The sequence below is a fragment of the Terrapene carolina genome, unplaced genomic scaffold (assembly GCF_002925995.2).
Source record: "Terrapene carolina triunguis isolate 2854851 unplaced genomic scaffold, T_m_triunguis-2.0 Scaffold714, whole genome shotgun sequence".
Classification (NCBI taxonomy): Eukaryota; Metazoa; Chordata; order Testudines; family Emydidae; genus Terrapene; species Terrapene triunguis.
In genome coordinates, this window is record NW_020665065.1 from 11,598,197 (window position 1) to 11,611,476 (window position 13,280).

At 39.6% G+C, this 13,280-nt stretch overlaps 1 protein-coding gene across 3 annotated transcripts in view; it reads right to left on the bottom strand.

Annotated features, from left to right (window-relative positions):
• Nucleotides 1–264: 264 nt before the first annotated feature.
• MTOR (mechanistic target of rapamycin kinase) overlaps nucleotides 265–13,280 on the bottom strand; it is a 103,853-nt gene continuing 90,837 nt past the window's right edge. For 2 of the 3 annotated variants that reach the window (XM_024210560.3, XM_029913528.1), the window contains 14 exons: nucleotides 12,212–12,358; nucleotides 11,776–11,950; nucleotides 10,540–10,675; nucleotides 9,570–9,717; nucleotides 8,679–8,801; nucleotides 8,233–8,315; nucleotides 6,827–6,899; nucleotides 5,713–5,787; nucleotides 5,038–5,173; nucleotides 4,522–4,587; nucleotides 3,020–3,100; nucleotides 2,651–2,731; nucleotides 1,843–1,948; nucleotides 265–1,267 (listed from right to left, as the gene is read on the bottom strand). In XM_024210560.3, coding sequence (XP_024066328.1) covers nucleotides 1,252–1,267; nucleotides 1,843–1,948; nucleotides 2,651–2,731; nucleotides 3,020–3,100; nucleotides 4,522–4,587; nucleotides 5,038–5,173; nucleotides 5,713–5,787; nucleotides 6,827–6,899; nucleotides 8,233–8,315; nucleotides 8,679–8,801; nucleotides 9,570–9,717; nucleotides 10,540–10,675; nucleotides 11,776–11,950; nucleotides 12,212–12,358 — 1,446 coding nt within the window. In that variant the 3' untranslated portion in view covers nucleotides 265–1,251. The remainder of the gene's footprint in view (nucleotides 1,268–1,842; nucleotides 1,949–2,650; nucleotides 2,732–3,019; nucleotides 3,101–4,521; nucleotides 4,588–5,037; nucleotides 5,174–5,712; nucleotides 5,788–6,826; nucleotides 6,900–8,232; nucleotides 8,316–8,678; nucleotides 8,802–9,569; nucleotides 9,718–10,539; nucleotides 10,676–11,775; nucleotides 11,951–12,211; nucleotides 12,359–13,280) is intronic. The other variant, XM_024210561.3, reaches the window with a different exon arrangement.

Consider the following 13,280-nt stretch of genomic DNA (forward strand, 5'->3'; position numbering starts at 1 on the left):
GGTAGGCCAAAGACGAAGCCCAAGGGCTTCAGCCCCAGACAGGACGCCTATAACCTGAGCCCTGCCACCCAGGGGTGAAGTCCTTAGGCTTTAGCCCCAGGCAGTGGGTCTCGGGGTTTGGCCCCAGCAAGTCCATTAAAAAGGGTTCGTGACCCACTTTGGGGTCCCAACCCATAGTTCCGCTGTGCTAGAGTAATGCTGCTGTGCCTCAATTCTGCTCTCCATAAGGAGTGCTTTGGAATAAATATGAATCCAGTCAAAATCTTTTTACACATTTTGGTGTGATTTATTGGCACAAAAATATTCAAATACAACATGGCATCTAAACATGGCTACACTTTGTATTTTGTGCATTTTGTTTTATTAATAAATCATAACTTTATTTACCTTCACTCATGTTTAATATCCATTATTCTCCATTTCCAGGTATGATCAGTTCTCCTCCCTTCTGCTTTTTGTGCTGAGTATTCAGTTTTCCCTAATTATTTCCCAATACTGCTCTTTAGTCCGCCAGTGTGGGAAGCTCCCAAGTGGTATTCTGAGTTTACCTTGCATCCTCCTTGCCATAGATCAACTCTCTTTGAGCCACCCTGCTTTGACTGGCTCAGAGTCTTCGATCCTGGATCTACCCCTATATCCAGATCTAGTCTGAAATGTGCTGGTTACATCACCACTGGGGTCAGACACAAACCTTTCAACTACAATCCCCTCCCTCTGATTTTGGGTGAGTGTACAGAGTTTTGGGATAGGAGAGATAATGGGGTAATACAGACAGAAAAACTCTGCTTCTTTTCTCTTGCTCTCTACCCTCCAACTCTGTCCCCACACTTAAATGAGGATTCTTGCATGAGTGCACTGAGTTCACTGCAGCCACACCAACAGGACTGACCAGGGCAATGATTCATCTGCAAATATTTTAGTATAGTTACATTGTAAGTTAAGTCAAAACCCGTATTTTGTTATTTGTAATGGGTCACCAGTTCCCCAAAGACCAAGTGAACCATATATTTGTGGTCTAGTCAGTCTTCATTGTTCTGGAAACCCAAATCAAGTCTTACGTTTCAGACAACTTGTGTTTTTCAACAGCAGCTATGAATTGGCTTAAACCAACTTTTAATATACAATAACTCTTAATTTACATTTCAAAATATTTGACAGGCTGTATTTCAGTCCAAGATTTCAGTTTGTAGAAGAATATATCTGGAGCGCAAAAGCCTCCAATAAAAGCTGTGGATACTCTGGAATCTTCTGTTACCAAAAAGGACACCTAAAGATGGCAAAAGCATACTTTAATAGTGCAATCTTACCCATCGCTTCATAAAAACAGACTAGGTTAAGAAGGACTGAGGTCTCCTAATGTGCAGAAGCCTTTCTATAATCACAAGGACACTGAGGATGGGAAAGACCCATGCCTGAGCCTACTTCTTGATCCCTGATCAACACTCCTAATGTCTGAAACCCCCCAAATTCTCTGGTTCCTCAAATACAACCTACAGTTAAGAAATCTAAGAAAGATGAAGGCATTATAAAAGTGTACTTGTTGACATTAGAGTATGGAGTTTCCCTACCATAACTAGCAATTGGTGATATACATACAATTGGAACATCTTATTTCAAATGCGTAAAACCTCTGAGTTGATTTAAATAATCCCCATTTCTATTTATAACAGATTGCTTGCTTACAGAGCAGTGCCTAAGGTAACCTAACAAAATGGTCACAAAAGTTTACAAGCTTAGACACAATGTCTACTCAGCCATCCTCAGCATGATTACGGAGATAAGAGTAATGATATTTTACTTGACTGTTCTCCATTTGGAAGGCTAGTTTAAAGACAAACTCACCATCCAATGTAGCACTGGCAGAGATTCTCATGGGAAGTAGCTTGCTTAATAAGCAATTCTACTTGTGTGGGTACATCCAGAGTTTCATCATGAGAGAAGTCTCGACCTTTACAATTAAAGTGAAAGAAACATTAAGGAAGGCCGTAAGCCAAATTACATAGCTTGGTTTGGTTGGCAAGTTGTGGAGCAATGTAAAGATGACTTTCTGTCCTCTTGTAATATATATTTGGCACAGAACTGTTCAAAGACAAAACCTCAAAAGCCACATTGTGTCTATTTTGAATCTTTAGAACACAAGTGTTTTCGATGACCCATCAGCATCTTCTCTATCCCCACCCTCTCCTTCAAACAGACAAAAGTAATGTACTTATTAAAAATTCCTAGTAGAAGGAATCCACTGCCTAGCTTCATTAAGTACCTAATTCTAGTGGTTCTTATATACATCATTAAGAGTCTAAAATGTCACATCTAAATTTTTCCAGTTGCAAAGCCAGTAAAAGGAAAGCTGGTTGCTGGAGAATTGATTTAGAATCATCACCTAAAAGATGAATTGGTCAGATCTGATACACATTAATTAAAATTACCTCTACATTTTCCAAGTAAGATTGCCTTCCAGAATACAAATTACAAAGCCCAAATATATTAAATGGCTCTGCCCAATTAAGAAACAGGATAATCTGAAATAAAATTGATGAAGAACTAGCACAAAACTGAAATATGATAGTGCCAGGCAAGCTCTTAAACCTGAACGTAATTCTAATGTCTGTATTACTTTTACGATGTTTTATTTTAGAAAGTATACACTTACCAGTGAGTTTATCTCGAACCCTGTTAATAATTTGAATAGCCTTCTTATTGAGAGCCTCTGGCTTCACTAACCCATCCCCTACTAGAAGACAGAAGTGAAAACAACGTTTAGACTTTATTTGGATAACAATGATCAAAACAATTTGTGATGCAGTTACTTTTTTGCCATGAACAGTTGACACACAAACTGCTGTAAGCTACTGGGTTTAATTAGAGAAGAGAGCAGACAGTTACAAGTTCTTATCTATGCTGACAGAGAACCCATTTTTGCCCCACCTTGGATAGCTGTCATCTGTACAGCGCCGAAGGTGCTGATTTATGAACTAGTTGCCCATAATGTAAAATGTATGAGGTTTGCACAGGAACTTACTGAAGGAATGGATGGATTCAGGCACTGTGGTCCCAGTTTTCTTATGGGCTGTCTCACCCAGCTCCACATTATCCAACATTTCTAATGAGAGAGGGGAGAATATCAGTACAGTCATCAAATACAAAGAAGATTGGCATTTGTTTGCTTTTCAGGAGATTCTCCTGCACAGCACTTTCAACAGTGTAAAAACTTTGATTTTAAAGGAAATTATGGCAGTATAAATATAAAGCCCAAAGGCAGATAAAGTAACATTTTTTAAGGTTCAGTTTGTAGCTCAAAAAAACCTTACACAAGCTCAAGTATGTTGTGTAAAGCTTCTGGTTTACATGCAGTTCTTACCACCATGAAGTTATGTGATGGGCAACTGCACTTTTAAACTTTTTTTTTTTATGCCTGGTCACTGCTACAACATTTGCAGAAAACAGCACTTCAACTGATCTAGTCTATACAAAAGAAAGAAGTTCTCCAACAGCATCTAAGATTACAGAAAATAAATTCTTCATTTCCCAACATGCAAGTGAATTTATTTAAAGCACTTGTTGGTGTATGTGTGTTTGAATGAGAGCTAGGAGCATCATGAGATTAAATATAACATGTTGAGCAAAATGCCTTTTTAGGACTATGCTAAAATGTTTACGTTGTCATTAAAACTGATACAAGGAAATGGAGCATTAAATTGGCCAATGTACTTCAGTATTGCATGAAGCTTTGAATATCATATTCTATATAGCATTTACCAATAACCCTCCCTCCCCCGCAGTCTTACTGGTGACTTGGATTGACTGACTTGTTTTTGAGAAGCTTACTAAATTGTGGCTAAGTGTGCTGAATGCCCCCATTGCTCTGATTAAAGGGATTATAACTCAAAATTGAAACATACTTTGTATGTTTATGTGCTGAAAGCCGCAGTTAACCTTAAAGGACCCTTCAGTACATTTTGCTAGTTGAAAGATATTTTAAAGAGACGCACAATTAACTTAAAATAGTAGCCAAGTAACTGAAGTTATTGAAACCCTAGTATTAAACATTATAGTAAATGCTTTCCTTTGACATTTCTCCTATAAGTCCATTAGCAACCAGCTGCTAGGATTTTGTATAACATATTTACCACTATGTTGCTATGTGAAACTTTACTGAGCTTACTGCAGCATTACTATGCAAAACCGAGCAAGTACAGTACATATCACAGGTCATAATTACTCTGTGGGTTGCAGCAACTCTTAGGTACTCCACAAAAATCTTGATGCCACATTACAATGTGAATATGACTACAAAGCAGTGGCTGCTATTCAAGCTGAGGTAGCTCAGCAGTAGATTATATATATAATTATGAGATTAACAGGCACCAAAACTAGATACTTAGTGCCTTGAAACCTAGTTTCAATAAGCGCTTTTTCCATTGTGCTTTTGAAAAAGAAAAAGACTAGAAAAATATCTTTCAGAATTACGCTCCAATTAAAAATGACCCAAATGAATTAAATACAGTAAAACGTTATACACACCTACTGACTGACTAGCTGAATAGGAGTCTGTCCTTGTTCGTGATCGTTTATTCCCTTTTGTATTTGCTGCAAAGAAAATAAAATGCTTAAGTGTTTTTATCTTTGAACTATAGACTTTGGAAATATCAGCTTCTCAAACTGAATCGGACTTTCTCTGAATGACAAAGGGTTAAGTGTCCTGTTGCTTCAGGCAAACTAACAACTGCAGATAATGTGTGTGTGGCTTTTCAAAATAAAGATGACAAATAATTCAAAAGCACTCCAGTAATTTTGTTTTTAATTTAGTTTCACCTCTCCCTTTAAGGGCAAATGGGGTTTCATCTCTGTGTTTCTTTATTTTAGGACTCTTGAACACAGTCCTGTTAACATTTCTGTGTGTGCATAGACTGCAGATTTAAACCATCAAGGCCTGAGTTTGAAGACATTTGATTTTGTGCTCCTGAATGTCTTACATTTATACAGTTTACTCTGATTTACTTCTCTCCCCTGCTCTCACTGTTTCCCCAAATAACTTACTGTCCATCAGCCTCCAGTTCAGTAAGGGGTCATAGACAAAGGCCTCTAGCACAGCCATGACACTGTCTTTATGTTCTCGCAGGACTTCCATCACAGTGTGACAGGTGATTCTGTAGTTACCATCTAGGCCAGTCACCTTCAGAACAGAAAGAACTGAATCAACGGTGGTGCTCCTTTTACCTTCTGACTCCAGCCCTCATCATTCCCATGGCAGGACATGCCTGTATCTTGACCAGAATCCCCTTACACCATGTTCCATTTATTAACAGAAGATACAGGTTCATTACAAGTTTAAGAGGCCCCAATATTCTGATTTACTGCTTGCTGGTGACATGGAAATGAGGTCCAGGTGACACTCATCTTGAAGCCCTGTGCTACTGGACTGTGTTTGGTGCATGGCCAATATTTGGGCTGAGGAAATATGGAGAGGCCTGGGAAATTACAGGACCGTGTTTCCTTTTAATCAATGAAGAGTTGTTTTCATATTGTAAAGGTCACATGGGAAATCTATTTAAAGGAAAATGCAGCTGAAATATTAGCACCTCGGCTCCTTATGGAATTGGGGAGATTCCACTACAGTAGAACACACAGGGATAGCTGGGGAACCACTGACATCTTCTTAGGAACAGTCCCCTTTCTGTCCTATTAGAAAGGTGGCTGCTAACTCCCACCTACCTCCATAGCATTTGTCAACATCCTTGTAAGTCTAAATGGAATCTTCTCAGGGAACTTCTCTCTTGTCATTGCAACCTGAATACACAATAGAAGAGAATCAGTTAACTAATACACTAACTTTGCAGATATTTCCTTCTCCTCTTCCTTGAAAAAGCAGTTTGTTAATAAGTAAGGGACTGGCTTGCCTGATATAACTCTGAATGTTGTGGTTATAAAAAAGGAAAGAAATGTGTGGAGAGGAACCAAAATGATAAAAGGTTTAGAAAGCCTGACCTATGAGGAAAGATTAAAAAAACTGGCTATGTTTAGTCTAGAGAAAAGACAACTGAGGGGGACCTGATAGTCTTCAAATATGTTAAGGGTTGTTATAAAGAAGACTGTGATCAATTGTTCTCCATATCATCTGAAGGTAGGACAAGAAGTTAATGGGCTTAATCTGCCACCAGGGAGATTTAGGTTAGCTATTAGGAAAAATTTTCTAGCCATAAGGGAAGTTAGTGCTAGAATAGGCTTCCACGGGAGGTTGTGGAATCCCAATCTTTGGAGGTTTCTAAGAACTGGTTGGACAAATACCTGTCAGGTATGGTCTAGGTTTATTTGGTCCTGTCTCTGTGCAGGGGGCTGGACTTGATGACTTCTCAAGGTCTCTTCCAGCCCTACTTTTCTATGATTCTCTAGTTATTGGAATTTTTTTTGAGGGAAGCTGTAAACATGACTAGATAAGGAATGTAAGAATCAAACTAAGAGTCTGTGCCCGTGCTGTTGGAATAGAGTACTCCATATTTCAATCACAAATTGGTGTAAGGATTTATGTGAAAACCACTACTGATATTTAGCACTCAATGTTTGTAAAACAATTGTATAACTAATCTCAACATTCTGGTGAGGTAGGTGTGCATTCTCTCCATTTTACTGACAGGTAAAGTGAGGCACAAAGTAGTTAAGTGACATGCCACAAGACCATACTGCAAGTCAGTGTCAGAGCTAAAATAAGAACTCAGGAGTTCCTGGATCCTAGTTCTGCCTTTGCTGTACTAGATAACAGGATATTTCTGAAATATAAAAATAAACACTTTTTTTTTTAAAACAACACATTTTTAGTACAAAAGCTCACCTCAAAACAGTCCCCAAAGTCAATATGCAGGATCTTTCCACTCAGCCTGTCTAGCATCAGGTTGGAAGGGTGTCTTTGTGGAAGGAACAGGAGAGAAGCCAGAGTGACAGATGATTAGAGAGTTATAGAAAAATGTATCAAAAGTAAGTCATGGCTTTTGTCTAGGAGGACATTTATCTTTGCAAGTCAGAAGACAGCCAATGATTGGAGACCTCTGATCGGGAAGTTATCTCATGATAAATAGCTTTCCTGAAGCACTTCCATCCTGGTGTGATTAGATTCTGTAATTACAACTCAGGAGTTATCAGAAATCCTCTTGTTTTTGAAGATAAATGTCCTATTAGACCAGACGCATCACTATATTTTTGGATATGCACATTTTGGTTATATTTCTTTTATATTTAGGGTTGATATTCCACTAATTTTATAATGACTTTACATTTTTACAGCTTAGAGAAATTTAACGAGCATATTGCAAGTAAAGAGAGGAAATCAGGCTGTTATCAGAGACAATCTTAGACTAGGAAGATGCTGGGTATTACAGTACTGTCTTTCATGCTGTTGTATTCCAGTTTTTATTTTAACTCCCAATAACACCAATATGCATTTGAACAGCAGACTAGTATGAGGAAAATAATGTATGTTTTAAATATTATCTACATACATATTTAATCATATACTTCCTAGGTAATATTTATGGACAAGAAAATCAGAATTAAGTGACACAAAGGAAACTGTATTAAAGACCTCACTAAAAACCCATTAATATCAAGCACCTGTTTTTCACCCAGATAAGATGTCTCAAGGGAAAGAGGCACACTAGATTGATGCTGTGTGAAAGTTGTGATGGCAGCAGTGAGCTACACTTCCTGTAGCAGTTGTGATACAAGATACACTTAGGTTACCTCTTTAAAAAGGAAATATTGAGTGCTGTCAGTATGAATGCTCGCTATCTACCAAGCACTGCGCAAACAGTCATTTATCCTCCCAGAGTAACAACACTGGGAGGTTACCTCTTTTTGACAGATGGGGTACCAGGTTAAGTGATTTATTCAAGGCCACTCAGTGAGTGAGTGGTAGGTCTGGAATTAGAACTCTCAGCTCCTTAGTTTTGTATTTATTCCTCTCAACCACACTGCCTTACGAAAGAGAAGACACTCATGTCATGCAGTCAAGAGACATACAAACCCTAGGGCCTGATCCTGGAGCACTGACGTTAATGAGAGTAGTGGCAGGCCCTGAAAGATGAGATCATTTGGAGTTTGGAATAGCCAAGATGAAAGTAGTTATCACAAGAGAATAGCCAGGGAATGAGCTGATGGGAGCATGACAACTATTTCAGAATGGAATCTATAAATCCTCGTTAGCGGCACTTATTTCAAAGAAACTATTCCAATTTCACTTACCTGTCCCCAAGGCCCAAAATGTACCCAACCATTGACATCACAGCTAGTGAGCGGGTGTAATTAGTTCTTCTGTCAAACCACACCTGAAAAATAAGAGATGAAATGAAACAGTTCGGATTAAACTGGGTGTGCCTCAAACAAATTCAGAAAATGCATACAAGGCACAGGCACTGAAGCTGGTTAATTATGCTAATTCAATTTACATTTCACCATTTTAATTTCTCTAACAGTAAATTAAATCTTAGTCTTTCATCCATGAATTCTTTATCATCATCATACAAAATATATCATATGCAGCTCTTGGGAATCAAGGGAATAATCTTCATTCAGTTGTGTACCTATAAACAAAGACATGTATTTACATGCTGCGAACACTCCGTTCACAGAGAGGACAATATATTTAGCTGTCTGCAAGAGTCATTAGTAGTGACTGAAGGTGAATGTACCTCAGAGCTGGGACTTTTTAGCCACAGCAGTTTGGCAAGATCATCACCAGCAGTATTATTGACAGCGTGTTCAAACACCTCCACCTTCTGCATCAAAGTCAGGTGGTCGTAGTCTGGAGCCATCTAAAATAGAGAAATGTTGTTCAGCAGTCACCAAGTTTTTCATAACAATTCTGAAACAGCTGCAATATGAGGAATGTGTCAATCTCTACTAGTTTACAGAGTAAAACAACGAGAAAATGATTAAATTACCATTAATTGCTCTGCAGCACAAACCAATTCATTTTCAGCAAACTCAGCCAAAAGAACTCCTTTGAGATGCAATACCCCACGGTGTGGCCACAAGCATTCCAACAGCTACTTTTATTGTTAAAAAAGAGCTGAGAGAGAATTTTAGTTCTGGAGAAAGATTAAGTCTTCTGGGTTATGATACCCACTCTGTTTACTGACAGAACCAGTAGTACGAGCTTCCCTCTACTTCCCCCACCAATGTGCAATTTTCATATCTCATTAAATTTTGGGGCTCTGCTTATACTAGTAAATATCAGCTGCCGTGGCACTCTTTGTGATATGGACAGATCTGCTAGGAACCAGACTGATCTCTACCAACCTCATTTTAGCTGTAAGATGGTAAGAACTTGTGGTCACTATCAACATGGCAAGTGAGAGGTGAATAACTCCACAGCCTATCACTAATTTATGAGTGCTTTGGAATAGTCTAGCATTTTTATTTTATATTCGTGCACAGTTATTAAAGTAATTTTAATACGAAAAGGGATCAAAAGACAGGTAAATACATGGGAACAAGAGCCTGTCCCATTGCTCTCACTACTCAGAGGGCTATTGGAGATCGAACAGAACAGCGAATTGTGTGCCAGTCTTGCCCTTTACCCGCAGCATGATGCGATGTTCGATATTGAGAAGGATCTTTTTCTTTTCCCTGTAGTCTCGGATGAGCGCGTGCAGAGTGTCACAGTGGGGAACCCAGCCAATCAGGCCAGAGTTTGTAGACAGTGGAATAACCGCGTATCTCTGGATGCTAGGGAGAGAGAGAGGGGAAAAAAAAAAATCACAGCTCAAATTGCTGGACATTAGGAATTGGTGTATTTTCATGATGTTCAAAATCTACCGGTCTAGAGCAACCCACCACCTAAATCTGGGGAATGTGATGTATCCAATTCATTACTTTATCACCCAGTCTTTTTTCAAATTAACTGGAGAACAGTTCTTGATAAGAGTACTACTGTTTACTCTTAAGAATTATTTTAAGCAGTTTATGTTAAGCTCATTGAGAGCTCGCTTTCTGAAGCTTTGTGGTAAGTGACCCACAACATTCAATTAATTGCAGATGGCATTCTGCTTGATACGTGCTCACATGTGAAACACAAGGGTGCAGAACTACAGTCAGGGGCTACTTAAATTGAGCACCAGTGTGAGTATGCAGTGGCTATTTTAAAATCTTCTTGTCAAGAATCCACCATTTCACAAGATTATATGTACCTTCCAAAGTAGGATTATAAACTACATTACAATATCAACAAAACAGTCACTGGACTCTAGTAAGCCCACAAGATTATTAATGCTCTAAGGCTCCAGAGCCAATCACAGAAATGCCTTGAATTGCCATCATCTTGAAGATGAAGAAACTCCAACGAAAGGGTTTTATTTAAAACAAAAACAAACATAAAAAAGCCCCTCCTCCTTTCGACGTACATTATCTCCAGCTATGAGTTACATAAATGTTGCATTTTGTGTTCTGTGTTACTGGATTTTCCATTTCTTCATCAGCTAGCAGAAAGCGTAGTGGCGTTAGGTGCATCGGCATTAATGCATTAGAAGATCCTATATTTGCTCCAAATACCTGAGGTTTTTACGCAGAGATGTCGGGTCATTGGCCAGCAGAGTGTTGACTAGTCCAAAGAGCTGCATCACTCTTTCATCCTGGCGAAGGTCCTCATGGCCCTTCAGAAGGAATACAAACTCATGCCCATTGCTTCCTGTAAGAGAAGATACGGGGCGTAGTGAGGTGGAGTGCAATATCTTACTTGAACAATTAGATGAAGTCTGAATCACATTTAAACGGACAGAATGACAGCAAGATTCAGAATGTTGGATAGATATATTTTATAAACTTCTTTCTGAGGTTGGAAATTCACTTGTTAAGGAATAATGCAACAAAACAAGTCCTGATTTCTTGAATAAATGGTTGGTATTCATTAAAAAAAGGTCACCAAGACTCCATCCTTCAGAAGGAGATGCAATACTAAGATAAATAAGACAATAGGACACTGACATGACAAAATGCACAAAAGCTCTACTGCTTTCTTGCAGTTGTGAATTATGTTGTCACCTTTGGCATCTCTCTCCACACTCACTCACTCTCAAGCTCCCCGTCACTGTATTCAGGCCTTCATATACAATGTAAATCTAATCCTACTCCAGTCCTCCACTCGCTTTCTTGGTCTGCATACCCCTCTTCCTTTAGTTCCTTTTGCTCTTCCAAACTGTGTGTAGCCAAAGGAACAAACTGGTGGCCTAAACATCAGCCTTATAACATTACTCCCTGCAGCCATGGGTTTGACTCCTGTCAAAGTCGATATAGCCTTTCACTCTGCTGGGTTAAAGGAGTTGAATACAATGCATTTTACTAAATGTTTTTTCAGACAGAACATAAAAATCCAACGGCCTGTTTGTTCTGAACATAAAATCAAAGATATTATGCTGATTATATAATTTCCCTTCCTTTCCACTATTGCGTAGCATGCCATGGGCCAGTTGGCTGACAGCCTCCATCCCAAAGATGGCTACGGGTCAGTGTTACTTTAGCTATGTAGCTGAAGCACGCTGGGATGCAAGACACTCTATACAAGTATTTCCCTTATCCTCCAGTTCCATGCTTGCTTCTTGATGAGGCGCTAGGGAGAGAGTACATGTTGATATTTCCAGGAATAGGAAAGTAGGGCAATCTGAACAGCTGGCCTGTCCTGAAAATCATTTACAGAAAATGAAAAATCAGCTTTCTAAAGGGACTATAGTGGAAGGAAGACTTTCCTGAAAACGTATACAGTCTGAGCTAAACTCAACTTGCACGTCTCACCCATTAATGTCAATTTCCTGGGCCTCTGCTTGGACGTGATGACCTGCAGTGATGGTGCAATGGATTGAATGCGGATGATTGGCTGGTTGGGATCATATGTTCCTGGCACCGCTAATTCCAAATCCCGGCACATGAGGAGTTTGGGTGACACATACTGTAGTTCTAAGGAAGTGAGCTGCCAGCAAGAAACAAACAAACAAAACCAGAGTTTTATATACTTCTATGTGTCTATTTAATACCACTGAAATATTAAAAGAGTTGATTTTATGGAGGGCCTAGAACAGTTCACAGTCAACCATCAGTACTTCAGTTACTTGCAAAAAGCACCGCATAAGGTGCAAGCCAGCAGCAGGTATTTCTGGAATACCCTTGTTGAGTATTTTGGATAAACACATATGGGTTTTGACAGCTTACACTGTAAGACCCAGAACTGTACCTCTCCCCCCACCTGAGGCAGCTGCTTAGAGATCCGCCTGAACACATGGTAATAGAGATCCCAGGCCTGGGTGAGGTCCTTGACATTTCCTGATTTCATGTACTTCCTGCACCATTCCTGAGCCTCCATTAAGTCTCTGCCATATGCCTGGGGAGGAAGAAGAAAAATTAACCCTTACTACAGTGGAACAAATGAGGAGTAAATACTCATCACTTACAAAGAGCTTCATTTATGTAATTTCAAAATCCTGTACAATCACTAACTGTTCCCAAGGTTACAAGGCAAATCAGTGGCAGGACCAAGATTAGAACGCAGGTATTTCTGGCTGTGTTGACTCTATTAGACAATGCGGCCCCACACAGATTTCACCCCCCAAAGAAACCAGAAAAGGCAGAAATACCCTTTAATGGTGTAGCTGTGGGGCTAAAGCAACAGTCACAAGGTCAAATAAGCTGCTATGCTGACTAGGGAGGAGTCATCTCCATCACCTGCCCTGGTGACAGCATTGATGCTGACCATGAAGCAATGTGACCATGAAGTAGAGGAAATTACTTCAAAGGAGGAAGCATGTACTCTCATGGACTGCTTTGGTGGGTATATTTTACAAAGCCCACATAATGTCTGTTATACACTAGACTCCAAGTGCCATTTGTTTGATCAGATTATGCCCAGGTAGAATTAGAGTCCCCAAAGATCAAGAACCCGGAAATAAGTGTCATGGATAAGTGATGCTTGAAGCTAGTATAAACTATCTCAAGAGCCTCACCCTTAGCTCAATTGGTGGGATAACCCCCCACCTCTGTTTCAGACTCTAGAACTGGGTTTGAAGCATGTCCACTCCCTGAAGCACTCTTCATTCTGAACATGCTCCTCAATCTGACTGAAAGGATGCAAACAAACAGTGAGACTGTCAAAACTCCCCTCTGGGGCCTCAAACTGGGACTCTTTGGAGGTAGGCTTTATTGTACAGGACAGCAGTCACTCTGTCAAGCTTCCACAATGAAAAACCAGAGTTACAGGGGGAGAGAGAGAGAGAGAGAGAGAGAGAGAGAGAGAGAGAGAGAGAGAG